At 43.0% G+C, this 22,169-nt stretch overlaps 1 protein-coding gene across 2 annotated transcripts in view; it reads right to left on the bottom strand.

Annotated features, from left to right (window-relative positions):
• Positions 1 to 22,169, bottom strand: part of SLC24A3 (solute carrier family 24 member 3) — a 420,646-nt gene that overhangs the window by 13,652 nt on the left and 384,825 nt on the right. For both annotated transcript variants that reach the window (XM_075564035.1, XM_075564036.1), the window contains exons 10-14: positions 19,454 to 19,587; positions 17,502 to 17,662; positions 16,296 to 16,539; positions 4,132 to 4,298; positions 429 to 543 (exon numbers count right to left, since the gene is read on the bottom strand). In XM_075564035.1, the coding sequence (XP_075420150.1) occupies positions 429 to 543; positions 4,132 to 4,298; positions 16,296 to 16,539; positions 17,502 to 17,662; positions 19,454 to 19,587 (821 nt within the window). The remainder of the gene's footprint in view (positions 1 to 428; positions 544 to 4,131; positions 4,299 to 16,295; positions 16,540 to 17,501; positions 17,663 to 19,453; positions 19,588 to 22,169) is intronic.

The following is a 22,169-nucleotide window of genomic DNA, read 5'->3' as shown; positions in this document are numbered from 1 at the left end:
AATGTGTTTCTCTAGTCAACCCAGCCTAACACACCCTCTGAGGGGTACTGCAGCTGTGGAAGCTCAGATATGTCTCTCTTCTCTCCTCTAAGCCCCAATTTCCTTATAAATAAAAGGTTATATGGTTATCCCTGTCTTAACAGAGATGCCATTAAAACTGAAAAAGATAACGTGCCTAAAATATCTTGCTCAGGAAAAGTTTCCTATCTTTATATTTGTTCCTATTTCAAACAATGGAGGGACAGCAATATTACCTCCAGAAGGTGGAGCCTTATGATTTGGTTCTGGCTCTTCTGTTCAAAAGTGTTCTGACCTCCAGTGTTCCCAGGAGGCCTTTGATTCTTCAAGCCCTGAATTGGTACTCCATCAATTACCTCCAAGTAGGGAGATCTTTCTTGCCCCTTTCCATCTACCTCTGGAGGCCTCACCTTGTCTGGCCACAATGAGGCTGGCCATGCAGTCGGGTACGCTGGTCCCAGCAGCCAGGAAGGTGATCCCCATGATGACATCAGGAATTCCCAGAGTAAAGCCAATGATTGTGACCTGGAAGGTAAAGGGAAAAGGCACTGAGCTGAAGGTTCAACTCTAGCTCTACCTGCCCTCTGATACCTTCTGACCAAGACACAGAAAGGCTACACTCTGACCTGCCTCTCTGGAGGGCAACATTTCCCCTCATCGTATTAACACAGGGGACACAGGAAACCATGGGACTCAGACTAGGGCTGGGATCCTCACAGGGAGATGTACAATGGAGACTTAAAGAAATGAGAAGGGAACGCTACTCTCTCCACACTGTCCAGTCAGAAAGGTCATTGGCACTGATTGTTTTCTTTCTTGCAGCTGGGTAATAGATGTCATTGTCATGGGCCTTAGCAACATCACTGTGAGAGCTGACACTCATTCAGCACTAGAACAAAACGAAAACCAAATCCACTTCTGCTGAGGTAATTCTGACTCAGAGTTAATTCGACTCTATGGGAAAGAGTAGAAGTGCTTTCCAGGGCTGTAAATCTTGATGGAGAAAATGGCCTTGTTGTTCTCCAGTGGGGCAGCTGTTGGGTTTGAACTATCGCCTGTACAGTTAGCAGCCCAACAAGGAATCCACCCTGCCCTCACATGAGGAAACGGAGTCTGAGGGAACATTTTCCCAAGTCACAGCCTGCTAGTAGGTAGCGGAGAAGCATTCCAACCAGGGAAGCAAAACCCATCTGTGTACGTAGCCCCTCATTTGACACACGGAGAATTTTAGCCAGAGGGTTCTCTGAGTACCACGGTGCCCTGCATCCCCTGTATTAATGTAGTGAATGGAAATGTTGCCACCTGAGCTGTTTCCCTCATCATGGAAATGAGCCCACTCTTGTCCCAAATTTCCATATGGGAAAGCGAAGAGGAAGGCCAGAGGGATACAGTGCCATCCAGGGGCCAGGGGTAGGAAGAGTAACATGTGAATCTTGGCCTTAGAAGAAGATCGTTTATAAGACTTGAAACTACTAGACCATTTTAGGACGTCACATGATGGCCTCATTTTCTATAAAATTACAAGAACTATAAACCCCATGTTGTAAGTACAGTTACGGAACAAATAGGAAACAGTGGCTTCACTCCAGAGGCCAAATTGATGTCTTTTTGTCCAGAGGTTTGGGGAATGTTAGTTAAAATCCCTTGAGATACCTCCCTCACTCTTTATGACAAGACAATGCATTCCATTTCCTCTTGGTGGACTTCCTAACTTGGGGGTGGTTTTGAAGATTTTCAGCTTCAGTTTGCAGAGAGAAAAGTAGGATGAAGATATATTCCTACAATATTTCTTTGATCTTTTCAGGACCTTTTAGTGGAACGAAGTTAACCTTGTAGCTCCTTTCTAACCCTCCGCTCCGCCTCTGCAGGAAGCAGGCTGGGTTTGAGCTCATTTACTGGGCAGGCACAGTGCTGGCTGTTAGGATCACTGGTGTGTGTCCATGGAACCAGAGGGCATTCATTATCCCAGTGGCTGCTACTCCTGACTTTCTCTGTTTTCTCCCTTAAAAGAAAACCCATTCCTGAGATGATTCCGTGTGTGTGCAACCTCATGCATGTCAGAATTGAACTGTGCTCAGTAGGGTTTTCCATGGTTAATTTCAGAAGTAGATTTCCATGCCTTTCTTGTGAGTACCATATATACTCGAGTATAAGTCAACCCGAATATCAGCCGAGGCACCTAATTTTACCACAAAACTGCATTTAAAAATGCTGAAAAACCCGGCTTATACACAAGTATATACGGCATTTCTGGATGGACTTGAACCTTCAACCTTTCAGTTAGCAGTTGAGGACATAACTGTTTCTATGACCCAGACATGAAACAGAAAGAGAGTCCAATGAATATGCCAAACTAAAAAAAATAGTGAATTTAGCCTGAAGGGTAGACCCTGGCTATGACATATAGCTTTTTAAACACATTATCAGTTTCTTAGTGACCTTGATTGCATGGGATAATTATGAATTAATACTGTTAGCATTACAAAGTTGCTTTTGTCTGCAAAATAATCTTTTCAAAACCTTTCCTTAGTTCTTGAGTGTATTTCTCTAGAATTTATATTGTATTTCTGCTCAACACTCAAGCAAGAACAATTTAGATTTGTTTAACTCTGTTAAGGCTTTTAATTTCTGCCAGACTTATTCTATTGGGTTAGGTTTGCTCTCCAATAAAACACGCGATTACAAATGGACAATGCATTCTGTACAGCTGGATTTCCTAAAATTGCTTTGCAACAGAGAGCAATGCCAATCACCAGGCCAGTGTTTTAGCCTCAGAAGAACTTTTAAGGTGTCACTAAGTCCAGTGACCTCATTTGGTGGTTGGGGAAAATGAGACACATATGACAGTGACTGTCATAGAGTAGATCATCATTCCCAATTCTTCAGGATTTTCTTCCAAGCCTTTTGCTCTATGGCTCTGCTGTTCAGTCCCCCAGAACGGACAGAAGAACTGACAGAGAGCTGCTGTCAAGTCAACTCTGCTCAAAGCAAACCTCACACATCCAGCAGAACCCAGTGCTGCCCGCTCCAGGGTCATCCTCCTGATGGCCAGCCTGTTTAATTGCATAGCGGTGGCTATTGTACCAATTCGTCTCATCTAGGGTTTCCCTGGCTCCCTTGACCTTTTACTTCACCAGATATGATGCATTCAGATATGACGGGGTCAATCGACCCCTCCTAACGAAGTGTCCAAAGCAAGTGAGTTGAACAATGTGCTGTTGTGATCCATAGGATTTTCATTGGCTGATTTTCAGAAGTAGATACCCAGGTCTTTCTGCCTACTCTTAGTCTGGAAGCTCTACAGAAACCTGTCCATCCTGGGTGACTTTGATGGCATTTGGAATACAGGTGGCATGGCTTCTGGCATCATAGTAAAATGTTAACTACCATCCTATGGCAAACAGACAGGTAGGAATAGATGGAATGTATTTTCCCACTCCACTGAGACTGGGCTTGGCCATTCGAATGGAATGGAAGTGATATTTTGTTAGCCCCAAACCATGCTCCTTGGGAACCCTGGTGATGTAGCAGTTGCACATTGGGCTGCTAATTGCAAGATCAATAGTTTGAGACCATCAGCTACTTCACAGAGAAAGACCAGGTTTTCTACTCCTGGAAAGAGTTACAATTTCAGAAATCCAAAGGAGCAGTCCTACCCTGTCTTAAAGATTTGCTGAATAGGCATGGACTCAATGGCAGTGAGTTTTTGAGGTTATTGTCCAAAAAGACACTGTGTTTCCACTTACCTTCTTGCATGCTAAATCCATCACGAGAAGAGCATGCACTCCTTGCTACTGATCCAAGAAATATGAGCAAATTTTTTTTAAATGAGCAAATTTGTGGAGCAGACTGAATCCACCCTCTTATCTGAATCAAATTGGCCCATATGTAACTAACTCAAAGTAGAGCTCACTAGCCAGCCCTGGTTGAGTATTCAAACCGAAGTCAAACTGCAGACCAAGGGAATAAATGGTTAGGTTTTAAGAGTGAGTTGTACGGGGTTAAGTACCAACAGCTGACTGATGGCGTTAAAGAGCCCAAACTCCAACTCGATTTCCCCATTAGCAGGGTGAAAGACTTCTAGCAAGGTTAGGGGATCCTGGACACACTCACCATCCACACCATCACATAGGAGAAGGCTGCGATCCACAGCGTCGAAGACGCGAACGTCCCCATAAACCATTTCTCCCAGCGGGGCTTGTTGCAGTTGGGAACAGTGAAGTATAAGATCAAACTCAGGGGCCAGGTGAATATCCATTTCACTATTTCCAGTTTGCCAGCTGGGAAAGAGAGAGAGAGAGAGAGAGAGAGAGAGAGAGAGAGAGAGAGGAGTTAGCTTAATGGCTTTCCCATATCCTAACTGATTATTATATTACTCTTGCCCTAAAAAACTCAAATGTTCGCCAACAGAAAGTGACATTGAAAGATAAAATACATGGAATTAAACTAAAATATCCTTTGATTACTTGCTAGTTATGTCTTCAAAAATGAATAAATAATTCACTCTGAGTAAGGTGTGTGGGGTAGTAGGTAAAGGAACCTGATAGTAAAAAAATGAAGAAAAAATAAGGGCAGAAACCAGGTTGGGGATGGTGCGGGTGGGGTGTGTAAACTACTTATGTGTGTCTGTTTTCCACGTTGCTAGGAAACTAATCTTTCCAGGTTATGTGGTGTCCTTGGACATCAGGGCCCACATTGCCATCTAGTGGAGTTGCTCAGCAACACATGGGTAAAAACCAAAATCAAGCCTGCTGCTTTAGAACCAATTCCCAATCAGGGTCATTCCAAGAAACAGGAGAATCATAGGGTTTTCTTGGATCTATTCCTTAGACAAGAAGTCCTGGTGGTTTGTGCATTGGTCTGCTAATTTCAAGGTCGGCAGTTTGAAACGACCAGCGATTATGGGGGAGAAAGATGAAGCTTTGTTCTACTCCATCCTAGACAGTTGCTATGAGTTGGAAATCAACTTGATGGCAGTGAGTCAGGTTTTTAAAAATTCTTTAGAAAAGCAGTCCTTTCTTTCACAGCCCTGATGGATAGAACCGAACTGTCAATCTTTAACTTGCTGAACACTTGAGAGAGATTACTTGAAGGCTCTCAAGGTGTCAACATTCAGAGTATAGTCTTCCAGGCTCCTATGGATTGGTAAATCAGTAATCTCTGGTTGCTTGGCAGTTTGCTAACTCCTTGTGTCCGTCGGCAAGATGATGGATCTGTCAGTGCTGACTACAACAGTGTAGCTTGTGCTGCTGCAGGACTTTGTATCAGAGACTCTCATGAGTGCCTTTCCTCAGATTTGAGAGGCACATTAATTCTCATTTGGTCTATATTACTATTCTGCCTAAATACCAGTTGACCTCTGGAAAGAAATATCTATTTCTCATTTCTTTTGGCATAGAGAACATTTATATGCCACAGCAAGGGGACCCCTTTCTTGTCTATCTCCCACCCATCTCATCCTGGTTTCTTCTGTTCTTGAATCTCAAATAAACAATATAGAATATATTTTTGTGTTTATCTCCTCTTATTCAATATACTGTTTCTTGAGTTTCATTTGCATTAATATTTCATTCCTTTTAATTACTGGGTAGTATTCCATTGTGTGAACACACCACAATTTTCTAACCCACTCTCCTGTGGGCGGGCATTTGGGGTGTTACCAGTTTTGTGAAACCATGACTAAAGTGGCCATGAACATATAAAGTATATATATATATATATATGGCATATTTTCATTTCTCTTGGGAAAGAGAAATTCCGTGGGGGAGTAGAATTGCTGAGTCATGGCATGGGTGTCTATTTAACTTTATAAGACATTGACAGTTGTGCAAAATGATCGTATCATTTTGCACTGCCAGCAGAGTTAGGGATATGAGACAATATATATAAAAATTATAATGTTTTAACACTTCGCACAATAACTAACAAAATGTTCAGCTAAACGTATCTCCTATATTTATATCAGTGTCCAGTACTTACTTCATATATATCTTACAGTGGCCAGTCTCCAGATGGTTTCTTAAAAAAATATTACATAAAATCCTTTCTTTACCCCCGAGCCTGCCCCTGAATGATGAAGGCAGCAGAGGCCCTGGGGCTGGAGTGGGACTTTTCTCTCGGGCAGAGCTGAGTGCACACCTGTGACTCAGGCTATCCATATTCCCGCAGATTCACTTTCCCCATTAACCATAGGTGCATTCAGTAGTACAGATTTTTTTGTCCCACCCCCAGTAGTCGTGACTCAGCCAGGTTTCTGGAGGAAATAAATCAGATCATATTAGGAAAGACAGTGTTGACTCATAAAGTGCCCCAGTGAAAAAAGCCTCTTACGTCATTCTTGATTCTTCCTCCCTTTTTCATATTCACTATCCAGTCCTGAGCACCTGCCACGTGCATTGATTCCCAATCTATTTGCATAGCACCATCCCCAAACCTTCTGAAAGCCTCACCTATGACCTGGCTTCCACAGAACACTCTGTTTCCACTCGCACACCACTTCTATCCTTTCTCTATCACCAGTAAGAGGGATATTCTCATAAAGTAAACTAGGTAGTCACTCCCCGTTTCAAAACTTTCCTCCACCTTCCATTGCCCTTAGAGTAAAACCAACCTTTCTGAACATGGCCTACAAGGCCTGCCTGATTTAGTACTTCATCCCCGTCCCTGCTCACTGGATTCCTGCAGCCCCAGCCTTATTTCTGCCCTGCCATACAAGTCATCTCACTTCTCAAATGTCACCTGATCTCTTGGACACCCAATCTAAGCCAGACACCCAATCTAAGCCAGACACCCAATCTAAGCCAGACACCTAATCTAAGCCAGACACCCAATCTAAGTCAGACACCTAATCTAAGCCAGACACCCAATCCAAGCCAGACCACCACCTCCTCCACTCATTCAATGTTATGGCAACATTTTCCTATATGAAACTAACAGGACAATTTGTTTACTGATTTATTTTTGGCCTCTCCAAAACTAGAATAAAAATTATCCTAGTAGCTATATCTATAGAAGAATAAAACAGGACCTGTATCTCCCCCATGCACAAAAATGAACTCAAGGTGGATTAGAGACCTAAATGTAAACTCCAGATCATCAATGAAAATAAAATGGGATAAATTTAAGGGTCCTTTTGCAGGGCACACACGTACTACCAAATAGAATAAAAGAAACAATCAGTAGAAGATAAATAGGTGCCTGGGACTTATTAAACATAAGACACATATGCACAGCAAACAACTTCATCAGAAAAGTAAAGGGGACTAATCACTAAAATCAATAGAATTCTACACAACCTTAATAGGAAAAACCCCACAAACAATTCAATTAAATGGTGGGCAAAAGACATGAGCAGAGAATTTACCAGCAAAACAGTGGAATTGCTAAAGAGCACGCGAGGACGTGCTCACGATCCAGGAGAGGCAAATCAAAACAAGAATAAGATATCATCTTACCCCCAACAAGAGCCCCTTAAAAACAAACACAACAGAACAATGAATGCTAGAGAGGGTGTGGGGAAACTAGAAAGCTTATTCATTGCTGGTGAGATTGTACACAGGTACAACCATTGTGGAAGGTGATAGGGCACTTCCTGAAACGACTGTGAATTGAAATGCCTTACAGCCCAGTCATACCTCTGTTGGGCATGTACCTCAAAGAAGTGAGAGACGGAACCTAAACAGACATTTGCAATCCCACATTTATAGCCGCACAATTCACAACAGCAAGAAGCTGGAAACAGCTCAAAGAACGGATAAAGCAACTCCGGTACGTACACACAATGGAATACTATGGATCCCCGAAAAACATCGAGGAAACCATGAAACACCCATGACACGGATGGACCTGGAAACCATTCTTCTGAGTGAAGTCAGCCAGTCACAAAAGAACAGATACTGTGTGAGTCCACTCCTATAAGAAGATCAACCGGGACAAAGGCAGGCTTCTGTTCCCAGGTCATGCAGTCTTCGAATCTGTCCCCCTAACCAACGTGGTAGTGTGCTTATCTCGTTCCCATACACCATCTCACCTGCTTCCTTGGACATCTCAACAGTCATTTCAAGGGAGGTGGCCTCACTCTAAATGGAGCACATTTCCAGATTGTGGGGAGGATAATATCAGTCCCTTGCTGCCATATAGGAGAGTTCTATGGTCACCCCAAACCTACAAGAGTTATCAGTGAACCTTACTGGGAACCCGGATCCAGAGGAGGAGGGGGAGACACAGCTGTGTACTGAAGAAGGCAATCACACTTCCGATGGTGGGTAAACTAGGTGGGACAGCCTGCCGTTGAGAAAAATGCTTCCCATTACTTATACAGACCCCAAAGGGAAAGACACCTGGTATTATGTTCCTAACTGGGAAGTTTTGACCTCGCTTTTATCCAGCCAACTGAGACATTAGACTCTCCTTTTGGGGTGCACAACAGCCTGCATTGGTCACACCAGAAGAGCCCAGATTGGATACACCATTAAATGGATTGAACTTTACCTTAAATTCACTCGGGGCAGCTCTATGGAACTGAATGCTTCTTTGAGTGTAAGCGGAAATTCCCGAGTGGGAAAAGCACATGACCTCTAGCCTATGTTGAGGGAGTTGATGGTCACTGGACTTTGGTTTGGGCCTCTTGCTTTGAGGTGCCTAGCAAATGGCGACTCAGAACAACATACTAGGGGATAACTGCGCCCCCCCCCCCCAGCAAAAAAAAAAAACAAAACAAAATGGAAAAAGCTCTGCTGGGTGGAGCTTTTGTAGTAAGCATTTCCCCCCACTAGGCAAGCATCCAGCAACTTGCTGAGTCAGAGCATCCAGTGGTGTTGCCTGGGAAGGGGCTCTCTGGTCACAGCGATTTTTTTCATAAAAGTAGTTTCACCCGAACTTTGCTTTTTGGGATGCTAATTTAAGGGACCAGCATGCAGCTGTGAAATTTTGTTTCCTGTTTGGGAAGAATGCCACAGAAACTGTTGTGATGTTGAGCACTGCTTACAAGACCAGCGCTATGGGAAAAACTCAAGTGTACGAGTGGTTTTTTGGTTTCAAAACAAGTGGAATGTCAGTTGATGACAAACCTCGTTGTGGATGTCCGTCAACTTCCTGAACAGACAAAATTGTCGGCTCAGTGCATTTGGAGTTTGTCCTACCAGGTCAGACTGTTAATCAAGCTTGCTATTGAGAGGTTCTGAAAAGATAGCATAACCCTGTGTGACAAAAAAGACCTGATTTGAGTCTGACAGGGGACTGGTTTTCCATCACGCCAATGCACATGCTCATGCAGCCATGTCAGCACGGCTTTTTGGGCAGAAAACAGCATGTCTCTCTTGCCCCACACACTCTCTTGACCTCGCTCTCTGAGACTTCCTTTTGTTTCTGCAAATGAAGAGGGACTTAAAAGGGCAGTAACTTGATGATGCAGAAGAAGTGAAGAAAAAAATGAGGGAAGTGCTGTCAGCCCCCCAAACAGATGAATTTGAAAAATGTTTCCAAGAATGGAATCGCAGATTGGACAAATGTATTAAATGTAATGGAGAGTACTTTGAAGATGATAAGTTTTGTAAAAAATTTTTAAATTCTGTTTTCCAGACTGTTCATCCAGCCTGTTATCTCGATAGACCTGCAGAGATAATAATGTGCACAAAAAAACAAGGCAGAGCGAGACAAAGGGACATGTATGTATGGATTATGCTAAGAGTTGTATGAACCCCCAATAAAATGATGTTTTAAAAATTCTGTTTTCTGGAGGTACCTACCCCCTGTATCCTTGCGGTTTTCGCCCTCTGTCTGCTTTCCTGTGACATTTGTTAGTCTCTGAGGCATGGCCTTGCGATTGTACAGGAGTGCCACTGAGAATACTGCCACACCGCCCACCCTCATGGCTCTTGTCACTCAACTGACCTGAGTTTTCAAAATGTACAACTGTATGACAGTCTAAAAAGATAGCTCACACATGTAAAATTCCTTTTTTCAAGTGTTTTAATTTCTACACCGTTACTAAAGTGATGATATTATCACTAGAGTTACCTTATGGCCCGTGGGGGTGATTTATGACGTACTCCAATAACATGGCAATGATGTCTCTCAAGTGACCCACAGACCACTGATACATGAGTGCTTTTGAGCCCTCACTTGGCCATAGCCCTCGCAATTCGTTCTTGTGACACGACCCTGCTCGGTACTCAGCCTCATGAGGAGGCCACTGAAGAAATAGTGCCAGACCACAGTGTGGTGAAGAAATCAGACGGTTACTGGAAATTAGGCTTCTTAAAGGCTTCTCCCAAAACACAAGCAGCCATCTAAAATGTGCATCTGCTGAATCCACACGGAAGCAGCACACCAGCCGGTGTGATCCAAGGATTGTAAATAATAAAATCCAAACAGAGAGGAGCTTGGATTTCATTGTATTTGGAAAGCCTAAATTCTGAGCCCCTGGTTTGCAGATGATAGCGGGAGACCAACATTCGCTTGCAAGGCCCTGATGTGGATTGAGTCTGAGGTGGCGATAGTCTAGGAATGTGAACAGTCCTATACAGACAGACAGAGGGACAAAGAGCACAGTAAGTGGGTTGTACAGCTGTGGTTAGCCCGCAGTGTAACACCTTGCCATTTGATCTCTCTTTTAACCCATTTTGAATTTATTCTGGGTTTAAAATATTTTCTATTGGTGTTTTTCTGTTTTATTTTGTCATTGTTGCTGGGTACTACTTTTTTTGTCTTTGCTTTTTTACTGCTTTTCTGTATAGGGAAGTCAGGATGGGTGGGCCTATGAAGACAGTAACTGGATTAATAAATACCTGCGAGTACAGAAAGAGCTCTGGGGGAAATGGGAAGTCCACAGCCATGGGTACAAGAAGTAAGAAACTGTTCCAACGTTGATTGTGGTGATGACTGTACAAACCTTCAGATGATTGAACTGTTTAATTTTGTGATATAATAACTAGATCTCAATAAAACTATTTTTTAAATTGTTCAAGAAGAAGACTCTAGCATGTTCACCATACTATTTTAAATACCTTGAATAGTGCAGAGCTTATGGTAGATGCTCAGTAAATAATAATAATAGTAATACTAAACACAAGCTAGTGACGCTATGAAAATTAAAGTCAGCTAGCAACTCAGAGATAAAGTGACATGGATCAGAGACCTTGAGTGTTATATTATCCATTTGAATATGACTTGTCATTAAATAGCAAAAGGACTTTATTTCTTAATCACATTATTGATTAAACCTTTCAGAAAATTTAGACTGAGATAATGCAATTACAGTTTCCCAGACTTATAGTTTATATAGAAATGTGTTCTGATGATAATAGTGGTGAAAATGTACATGGTTTTTAAATGGAAAACATAAAAACACATACTTCTATTTTGGGGTACCTCATGTTCTTTTCCAGTCTTTTATCCTATGGAAGTAGATGCATGCAAATGCTTCTCTTCCTGTCAGTCAGCCACAAGACATAAGAATACATGCATATGCAAAATCCCCTTCGAGGCCACGCTGACTCATGCCATTTCCTCTGACATGGAGTTGATTCAACTCAGAGAAACCCTGTGGGACAGAGCAGAACTGCTCCTGTGGGTTTCCGAGCCCGGCTACCTTCGTAGGAGCAAAGAACCTCAACTTCTTTCTGCAGAGTAGCTGGTGGGTTTACTCTGTTGACCTTTCTTTTTTTTTTTTTTAAACAGTCTTAAAGCGTTTTAGACAATACCCCTAGGGTTCCTCATGCATATGCATAGGTATGTAAAATAGATAAAGGGGGTTTCCCTATCATGAAGAAAGAAGACTGAGGAGTGGAGCATGTGCTTTGGATCTGAGTCCACTTCCCTGAAAACTTCCTAGACACAGGATACAGAACGAGAGAGCTGTTACCACCAGAGACCATATGAAACAGTCTTCTCTCAGCATGGAAAACTTGTGAAGAAAGCCTTGTTGCTGCAGCTGGGCCATGGGCTGTCCACAGGCTCTACAATCGAGAGTCACGGGAGGCGGAACTCTAAAAACCATACTCCTATCCCCCAGATTCCACGCCTTAATTGTTGAAACTTGAGATGAGCTGCCACTCCTGGGTGTGTGTGTGTGTGTGTGTGTGTGTGTGTGTGTGTGTGTGTGTGTGTGTGTGTGTGTGTGTTGGGGACAGCTAACTATAGGCCTACCTGGTCTAATAATATGAACTCCTAAAAGATAAAAGAGTTTCAGAAAAAGGTAGCAGAAAGGAAAACCAGGCGACGAGAGTGTGAGAGGACTTGATGTGCCATTGTTGGTTTAAGGGTTAGGGGTCATGTGGCAATGCATGCGTTTAGGAGAGGAGATGGGTTAATTAGGGTGCGAGGTAGTACCGATGAAGAACACAGCTTTCCCCCAGACCCTGGATGCTTCCTCCCCCCAACTACCATGATCCGAATTCTACCTTGCAGGCCTGGATAGGACAGAGGCTGTACACTGGTGCATATGAGGGTTGGAGGTACAGGGAATCCAGGGTGGATGATACCTTCAGGACCAAGGGTGTGAGGGACGATGCTGGGAGAGTGGAGGGTGAGTGGGTTGGAAAGGGGGAACTGATTACAAGGATCCACATGTGACCTCTTCCCTGGGAGAGGGACAGCAGAGAAGGGGGGAAGGGAGACTCTGGATAGGGCAAGATATGACAAAATAACGAGGTATAAATTACCAAGGGCACATGAGGGAAGGGGGAAAGGGGAGGGAGGGGAAAAAAAAGAGGACCTGATGCAAGGGGCTTAAGTGGAGAGCAAATGCCTTGAGAATGATTGGGGCAGGGAATGTATGGATGTGCTTTATACAATTGATGTATGTATATGTATGGATGGTGATAAGAGTTGTATGAGTCCCTAATAAAATGTAAAAAAAGAAAAGAGGAGAAAAAAATGATTAGGGCAGGGACTGTACAGATGTGCTTTATACAATTGATGTATGTATATGTATGAACTGTGATAAGAATTGTAAGAGCCCCTAATAAATTGTTAAAATTAAAAAAAAAAAGAATCTGGTTGTGTATTTTCTCATTCATTTAAGGAAGTACTTGGCTGAGGCTGAAGAGCCGTGAGGTCAAGTTCTGGTCTGAGAATTTGATGTCACCTGGGCACCCTGAGGGGATACTCAGGGACCCAGAGAAACTTGGCATTCAAAAAGAAGACCGAGTTGTGCTTAGTGTAGGTTCACTGTGTCCATGGCCATTTGCCAACTCTTCCTTCAGGGCCAGTGCCACTTGGGAGATGAATTGGGGAATGAGTGTCCTGGTGCCGTAAGGGTGGGTGGGGAATGGATGGCAACGCTCTAAGCAACAGCCCTGAGGTAATAATCTCCCTCCTGTTGAGTCAATTCTGACTCATAGCATCCTTATTAAGACAGAACACACAGCCTCATCTTTCTCCTGTGAGGTAGTAACAGACACGGATGGAATTCCCCAAACCAGAGGCCCTCCAGTGTCACCCGGCCCTCCACCTCCTTCAAGTCTGCACCATTCAGGGTGGCCAAGACCAAGTGAAGCCGTCCCTGGGTTCTTTTGCGTGTGCAGCCCCAGCCAGCAGTGCCACCAGGGAGCAGTTTCTCAGAATACATTGGCATCCCTTACCACTAATGAGCCGAAAGGTAAAAAGAACCTTTTGGAAGGAATTGTGAAAACTCTGGAAGGTCACGAATCTTCAGGCAGTGGGTGTTTTCTGTTTACTCACCAATGAAAGAGAAATCCAATATTTCAGGCACTAATTGCTACAGTTTGAAACAGACTCAATGGCACTTAAGAACAACATGTGACAAAATGAGGGGGATACTGACTGTGCTTTGCTGCAGTCCCAAATATGATGGCTTAATTTCAGAAAAGTACTTGTGGCCTTGAGCTGTGAGTTGGCCTAACCACTTTTTTACGGACCACTTTTGTTGAAAGATGGCTAACCTACAGGTGATGTCTATTTAAACTTGATCCTTTGGCAGGGATTTTCTCAAATAAATTTTGGCTGTCATGTAAAATAAACAACTGATAGTGTTCATGGCCATAACGAAATGTAAGTGATGTAGAAATTAGGATTACAGAGAACATTTTTCTGCCACCAGTTTTTCTTCAGTTGAGATACATGGTGACATTAACACACAAAGCTTTTGAATAATGTCATATGCCAACATTTAGAAATACTGTATAATGCATTGCTTGGTGAACCAATATTTTCCAATTGTTGGTACTAAAAGTTCATTAAAGGTGAGAGAGAGTCCAATTGATTTTAATGTAATAGTATAGAAGGTGGGTAGAAAGGGGGAACCAATTACAAGGATCTACATATAACCCCCTCCCTGGGGGACGGATAACAGAAAAGTGGGTGAAGGGAGACGTCAGACACTGTAAGATATGACAAAATAATAATAACTTATAAATTATCAAGGGTTCATGAGAGAGGGGGGAGCAGGGAGAAAGGGGGGAAGTGAGGAGCTGATATCAAGGGCTCAAGTATAAAGGAAATGTTTTGAGCAGGTGCCCTCAAACTACGGCCTGCGGGCCACATGCGGCCCTCTGAGGACATTTATCCGGCCCGCTGAGGACATGTATCCGGCCCGCCGGGTGTTTTTGCCTTGTTTGTTTTTTACTTCAAAATAAGATATGTGCAGTGTGCATAGGAATTTGTTCATAGTTTTTTTTTTAAAAAAACCTCTAATCTGGCCCTCCAACAGGTCTGAGGGACAGTGAACTGGCCCCCTGTTTAAAAAGTTTGAGGACCCCTGGTTTTGAGAATGATGATGGCAACAAATGTACAAATGTGCTTGACAAGATGGATGGATGGATTGTGATAAGCATTCTATGATCCCCCAATAAAATGATTTTTTAAAAGTATTGAAGAAACTGCCATTTGCCAATTTAGGATGTTGTATCAAAGAAGTATTCTCAGTTACCTGGAATAATATTAAAGTCTTTTTTTCCCCCTTAACCCAAAATACCCCCTGAAATCTTCTTAAAGTCAGCCTACCTGCTTGAGCATTACGCTATTTTAACACCAGTATATGTAGGATCAAATTTACAATACCTATTTGAATGCTGAGATGGAGATGTTATGGGGTAATGAGTTTGTTAATGAGAGAGGTGACTAATGGTGGACAGCTAGAAGAACTAACTAGAATTGCTAAATTGTACATATGTATAAACTATGTTTTACTATGTATGCGCTCAATAAAATAAAGTTAGAAAACTCTTCCTTTAAAACAATAACAATACCCAGGCCCTCCATATCTAAATGCCATCATTAAACAGCCTTTCAGGTGGGTTAAATGGCCTTGCTTCAGGGAATCCTCTTGGAAATTCAAGAATCGTGAAGACGCTGCATATGGTAGTGAAGTCTTGCACACTTGGTAGTGATGTGACTTGAACTAGTCTGCTCTTTCCTGAAATAGCCAAAAGCCCCTGTAAGTTCTAGCAAATAGAATTCTTTGCGTTTGGTCCACCCATGACAAGGTAGAGCAGTCAGGGCAGAAGAGAACCACACTGGTTTCCCAGAAGCTTTGTGGCCATCGTTCCCCTCACTTTCAAAGCACTAGGGAGAATTTACTCCGCCAGTCCTCTCCCGGGTGATGCACAGTTAGCATGCTGAGATGCTCATTTAAGATGAGAGCCTTTAGTTCATCCACAGGCACCTCAGACCAAAGTTCTGGAACTTTACTTTTGCCAACTCAATCCTTGGAAACCATATGATGCACATTCAACTCTGGCAGCCGTGGGAGCTTCATGAGCTGACACCAGCTTGATGGCAATAGATGTTGAACTGGAATATGTTTTGCTCAAGTGTTCATCTCCTATGGTGATCATCCTGGGGACAGCAGGTCATGAAAGAGAGGGGTATGCATGGGAGCAAGTGGCAGAAAGGGAGAAAGAACAGGGGCTAGGTGGGGCTGCTATTATGTGTGTGTTAGCTCCCACGGCCAACTGAAACTCGGGATGAATCTTCTTGCTCTTGAAAATAAAGTTGTCTTGCTGACCTGGGTTCCTCCTTAATACAAAAAAAAAAATGTTCACAGAACAGCTAAGTCAACGAGGATTGCCACCCATAGGAAGCCAACACATTTTGTCAGAGTCCAAATTTCAGCCTATGATAAGGTGCCACAATTTTGGTTATCTTTGGAACCTCTGCAGCAGAGTCCTGCCAACTGTAGAACTGCAATACAAATACCTTTGTACTTATAGAAATAGTTGCACTGAATGGCAAAACAAACAAAAAATAAAGAAAGGACACCCATACATTGGCTTCAAAAGAACTCCCAACCTCAGCCCAGATGGAGAAACTCTTACAGGGGGGGTCAAATGGTGTGTATGGTCCTTCTTCTTCATCTTCCTCTTCCTCGTCCTCATCATTCTCATTGTCCATCTCATGCCTAGCCTCAGCAATGGCATCGTCCCTGCGGGTCCCATTCACACTCCTGTCTAGGGTATTGCTGGGACCTGTCCCATTCTCCACTGTGTGCTTGATGGGGATTTTGATGGCCACCTCAGATTCTCCATTGGCATGAGCTCTGCTGCTGATCAGTCTTTGTCTCTGGAAAGAGAAAGGCATGTTCTTACCGTGGTCCAAGGCGTCTCAAAGACCTCAACTCCAGCAGATGCGATCTTAGGATTTTCCCCCAGTCAGCTGACCGAAGATGCTTTCAGAAGGCCCTGGAGTCAAGTTTTAAGAGGTTCTTCAAAATAATAGTCAGCTCAGACAACCTCGTTAAGGAAGGAAAGATGAACTTTTTGACAACACATTGGACCTTAGGTTCATTTAGAGCCGTGGTTCTCAGCCTTCCCCATGCCGCAACCCTTTCATACAGTTCCTCATGTGGTGACTCCCAACCATAAAACTAATTTCATTGCTACTTCATAACAGTAATTTTGCTATTGTTATGAATCAGGTGACCCCTGTGAAAGGGTTGTTCGACTGCCAAAGAGGTTGTGACCCACAGGTTGAGAACCGCTGCTCTAGAGGAAAATGGCCAGGATGCCCACGTTTTCTATTGAGTTTCTTGATTCCTTATGCACTGTGGTGGTATCTTTCGTCTCTAGCTTATTTGTGAGAAACCCCAACAAACACACATGGACGAGTGTATCAATTAGGCTGCCATCCCAGAGAAAGTGACACCAGGACTGTACTACTTAAAGCAATGGAACCATTAGTTCGCAGCCACTTCTGTGCAAGTTTACATCAGGGGGATTCATTTCAATGGAAAATGAAAATTAAAAAGGTATGTAAAAGGGGAGGGGAGAGGTTTCCACATAACTCGTAGCGAGACTGTATTTTTCAGAATATGGAGAGAACCCAAGGACCAGGATGCCCAGCTGGTTCAGGGAGCACAGATGTTGGGAAATGGCTGACGGATTTTAGCATGAAACTATGAGTTAGGTGCTTCTGCTTTTGAACTCGTTCACTTTCTGCCCTTCCCTTCTTACAACTCTGTCCCCCCACCCCCTTCTGCCCCTGTCCCAATCCAGTGCCAAATGGACTGTGTTTTCCCAGGATACCTCATTGATCAACATGCGGCTGGCCATGGAGAGCCGGGTCTTGGGTGGAAAGTGGCTTGTTATCATGATTCGAAGGCCAGCCTCAGAAAAAGAGAGCTGGTGTGGGTACTCGGACAGCAGCTCATCCACCATGATCACAGATGCTTTGCGGTGGAAATCAGCTGGGAATAAGCGACATGAAATGAAATAAAACAGAACGAAGGTTGGGATCAGGGAAGAGGTATTCATTCAACTTTCCTTTTCTTCATCCATCCCCTTATCCCTCTCTCTCCATCCTCTAGTCATCCATCCATCCATCCATCCATCCATCCATCCATCCACCCAGGGAGAATGATAGTGAACACAATTTAGAACAGAGTCAAACGTTCCTTTCTATTTGGTTCATGGATAGCTCTTTTGACCTAAATTTAAACACATTAAACATCATTAATTGACATTAAGAGTGGATAACATAAGAGAATTCCTCACTATCCTCAATAAATTTCCCCCACTGTTACTAACTGTGTACAGAAAAGACCTCTGGCCTCACTAATATTTAGTAAGTGTCAGTAGTGCTCACACAGAGCTGCTAACATCTACAGACTTGATTTTAGTGTCACTTGGAGGACTTGGGGGGAAGTCTAAGCAGTTCCCCCGCCCCCACGTAGGTGGAGCTCACAAGGTGTAAGTATGTGAGCCATGCGCATTATAAACAGAGGATAGAGGTACAGCGACGTGGGTTAAATTATGAGTAGCAATTTGCCATGTGACCTAAAAGAGTGGTTTACCAAAGACTAACACCCCTGTCTATGAATGTGCAGTATTTACACATTGCACTCTGGCAGCTTCTGGGCAGTCTTCCCTGGTCCTGGTACCTGTTTTTAAACCACTGAACCAGGAAATGATCTCTGGAAACACTGAGTACTAATATGAGGAAGCTCTTTCTAGTTCTCCGAGCGCATTCCTTTTATGGCTACTAACTACCCAGAAGAGAATAAATTAAGTTAAATCTTCATGTGAATAGCACAAAATAAGTTTCTCTTTTGTTAAACATACATAGATGTACTTATTGATAAAACAGATCAAATATTTAAATTTTAATAAATAATGATCTAGAATTTTAAAAGGGAAGAGAAATATTTTAAGATACTTTATTCTGTCTAATTTCTTTTTTTCCGCCTTATGAAGCAACCATATGAGACAAAGAAGAAAAAAACCACATATTCCAGAGGGATAATTTTAAAAGACTGGATTACATTACAAGCAAAATTAAATGATATGTTCTATGTTTCCTCTGAGAAAAAATATTACTTATTGTAAAGCAACTGTTATATGAGAATTACAGATAAATAATAATAGTAGTAAATAATAAATCAACTGCTTTATAAGACTAGTGAGTATTAGAATTCATTTGGGAAAGGAAGCAATTTTCTATGTAATTTTGCAGTTCAGAAATTAAGGTAATGTAATCTGAAAGTGGTTTTTACAAAGTAATTCTCATAGCAAACATCATTAATTGAATATCGTGCTAAACAGTTTTATATACATCATTTCCTTTACTTATTACAATGAATCTATGAAGAAGGTAAAATCATCCCCATTTTGCCGATGAGAACGCTGAGTTTCAGAGAGGCTAAGTGACTTGCTTCGGGGTGACCCAACAGAAATGTGGCAGAACCAGTGCCTCACAGCCCATGGTTTCCCCTCCTCCCCTCATTTCTCTGTAGCATCCCTAGCAACGTGTTGCTCAAGAACTTCCATGGGCTTTCTGAATCGCTCCTTCCCAGGGGTGAGGCTGTCTCATGCTTCAGCTAAACAGACTGGAGGGATGGAACCTTTCTTCTCCTCGTCCCTTCTCCCGGCCAAGCAGCGTCCTCTCAGCTCAGCTGCCATGCCACGCTTGTGACTGACAGTGAGCAGATAAGCTCACATTCTAGCACTTCCTTCTTGGACCCAGGTATCTCCTTGGTTACCTTTTTTTAGTAGCACGACAGTTGCGTCACAATTGCTGCTGTCATCAATTTCAGCATTGTTGGCCAACCCGTTGACCATGTTGCCGGCACCCTTTGTCCTCCTTTCGAAGCACTGATGGATGCAGGCATTATACCTGTACAAAGCAGTACGTGGAAAGGATCCATCAGGGGGTGCTGATTTCCCATTTCTCAACTCCCGCAGGGGGCTTCCTGTGTCATCCTCAGTCTAGATATGTGAGTCGCAATGACTCAAGTTATTATTCGGGTCATTATTTTGTTAACCTAATTCCATCAGAATGTATGAGGCTAAGTTAAAAAAGCATTGCCATTAGGGTTCTAGTTCATACATGCATGTGTCTATTTTAATAAAAGGCATTTAAGCATGTCTCTGGGCTCAGTGGCTGACTGCTGGCAAGTTCTCTCAATAACACCCTTGTCTTCTCTGAGTCTTGTTACGGTGACTTAAATCAAATCCAATAAAAGCAGTGGCTGGGCCAGTTAATTTCAAGGCAGAGAGGTTAGATCAGAATGCGACTCCGTTTGGGGATCCCAAAGGAATACTCTTGATAGATTTTCTCAGAGGCTGCTGGGCAATTGGGAGCTTCTTATAAGGAAGATTTAAGAAAACGGAAATGACGTTGGTGATGAACAGGTCAGAGAAGTTGTGCCAAGGAGCTATTTCCCCGTGACAATAACGGACCAGTCCACTCGCGGAGGGCAACAAGGGCCCCGTTAGAAACTTTACCCCATCCACCCTGCAGCCCTGGTCTCGCGCCCTCAGACTGCTTTTCATTCCCTAAGGCAAAGAACATCGCAAAGCAAGGTAATTTGTGGCCTCCCAGATACCCCAAACTGCCATTGAGCATGGTGGAAATATGAAAGTACAGGATCCTCGAGGGAAGGCTTAGAGAGATGGAAACACTGCCTTTACAAGTGTACTGTATGAAAGGTAAGAAGTATCTTTCTATGCCTCCACTGAATGCCTGGACCGACCCCATGGTCTATGTGTTGCAGGTTGTTGGAGGGGTGGGTCTCTACTATCTGGGATTTCCCAAGGCAACAAGCTGAGAGCTTGTCACTATCATTCCATAATTGCGGACATAGCACTTTTTTGGCTTTATGGGAATAATGTGAACTATTATACGAAGACATATTGAGTGAAAATACACCCAGGAGGCTTGTCTTGGAAGGTTGAAGATTACGCTAGGATACATTCCTAATAAATAAAATAAATGCAATCTATAATCTTTTATAATTTAAATAAAGTCCTAGTGTATAAGAAAAAGTTCTTAGCAAGTGTTTAGTAGGTAAGAACTCTTGTCCTTTTAGTGATTCTAGAAATCTGAGAGCTGCCTTGGTGGGTGGGTATGCATTGGGCTGCTAACCACAAGGCCAACAATTCAAAACCACCACAGGCTGTTTTGGGGAGAAAGGTGAGGCTTTCTGTCCCTGTTAAGAGTTACAATTATCAGGACAAACAGAGAAGTGACAGAAGGTGTCAGGATTTCATCTTGCTTGGGTCCACAATCAATGCTCATAGAAGCAGCAATCAAGAGATCAAATGATGGATTGCATTGGGTAAATCTGCTGCACAAGGCATCTTTAAAGTGTTGAAATGCAAAGATGTTACTTTGAGGAGTAAGATGCACCTGACCTAAACCATGCTATTTTCCAATCACCTCATATTCAGGTGAAAGTTGTACATTGAATTAGAAAGACCAAAGAATAATCAATGCATTTGAATTATGGCGCTGGTGAAGAATATTAAAAGCACCAGGGAATGCCAACAGAACAAACAAATCTGGTTTGGAAGTACAGCCAGAATGCTTCTTAGAGGCAAGACTGGCTGGACTTTGTCTCACTGTACTTTGGACATGTTATCACGAGGGACCAATCCCTGGAAAAGGACAACATCTTAGGTGAAGCATAAAGGTAGTGAGAAAGAGGAAGACCCTTGGTGAGACAAACTGGCACAGCAGCTGCAACAACAGGCTCCCAAGCGAGTGTGAAGCTGAGCAGTGCTTTATTCTGCTGTACACGGGGCTGCTATGAGTTTGGACCAATTTAAGGGCAGCTAATAACAAGAACAGAGTTCCAGTCTTGGAAACCCACAAGGGCAGTTCTACTCTGACCTTTAGGATCACTATTCGTTAGAAGTGACTTGATGACAGTACGTGCGAGTGAGTTTTGAGAAATCCTAGAGTAACTGTTTCATAGGAATGCAAATGTGGACAATGAAAGAGAGGACCAAAGAACGGACTCATTTGAATTATGGTGTTGACAAAGAATATTAAATAGACCATAGATGGAGAGAAGAATGAATAAATATGTCTCCAAAGAAGTACAACTAGAATGTTCTATAGAAGCAAGGCTAGTGAGACTGCATCTCACATACTTTGGACATGTTACCAGGGGGATCAAACCCTAAGAAGACATCATGCTTGGCATAGTCTAAGTTAAAAAGAGAGAGAGAGAGAAAGAGAGAGAGAGAGAGAGAGAGAGAGAGAGAGAGAGAGAGAGAGAGAGAGAGAGAGAGAGAGAGACCATCAATGAAATGGATTGACAGATGGGCTGAAAGAATCGGTTTGACTCTATATTCAAGGAGGGATGATTGTGAGGGAGATGTACGATTTGGCTATGTGTGTTTCTTTCCACACAGGGTTGTTAGGAGTTGGAGCAGACTTGATGATCCCTAAGAACCACAATAATGATCCTA

Source organism: Tenrec ecaudatus, chromosome 12, assembly GCF_050624435.1.
Source record: "Tenrec ecaudatus isolate mTenEca1 chromosome 12, mTenEca1.hap1, whole genome shotgun sequence".
Classification (NCBI taxonomy): domain Eukaryota; kingdom Metazoa; phylum Chordata; class Mammalia; order Afrosoricida; family Tenrecidae; genus Tenrec; species Tenrec ecaudatus.
This window is presented reverse-complemented; position numbering and strand designations above follow the sequence as displayed.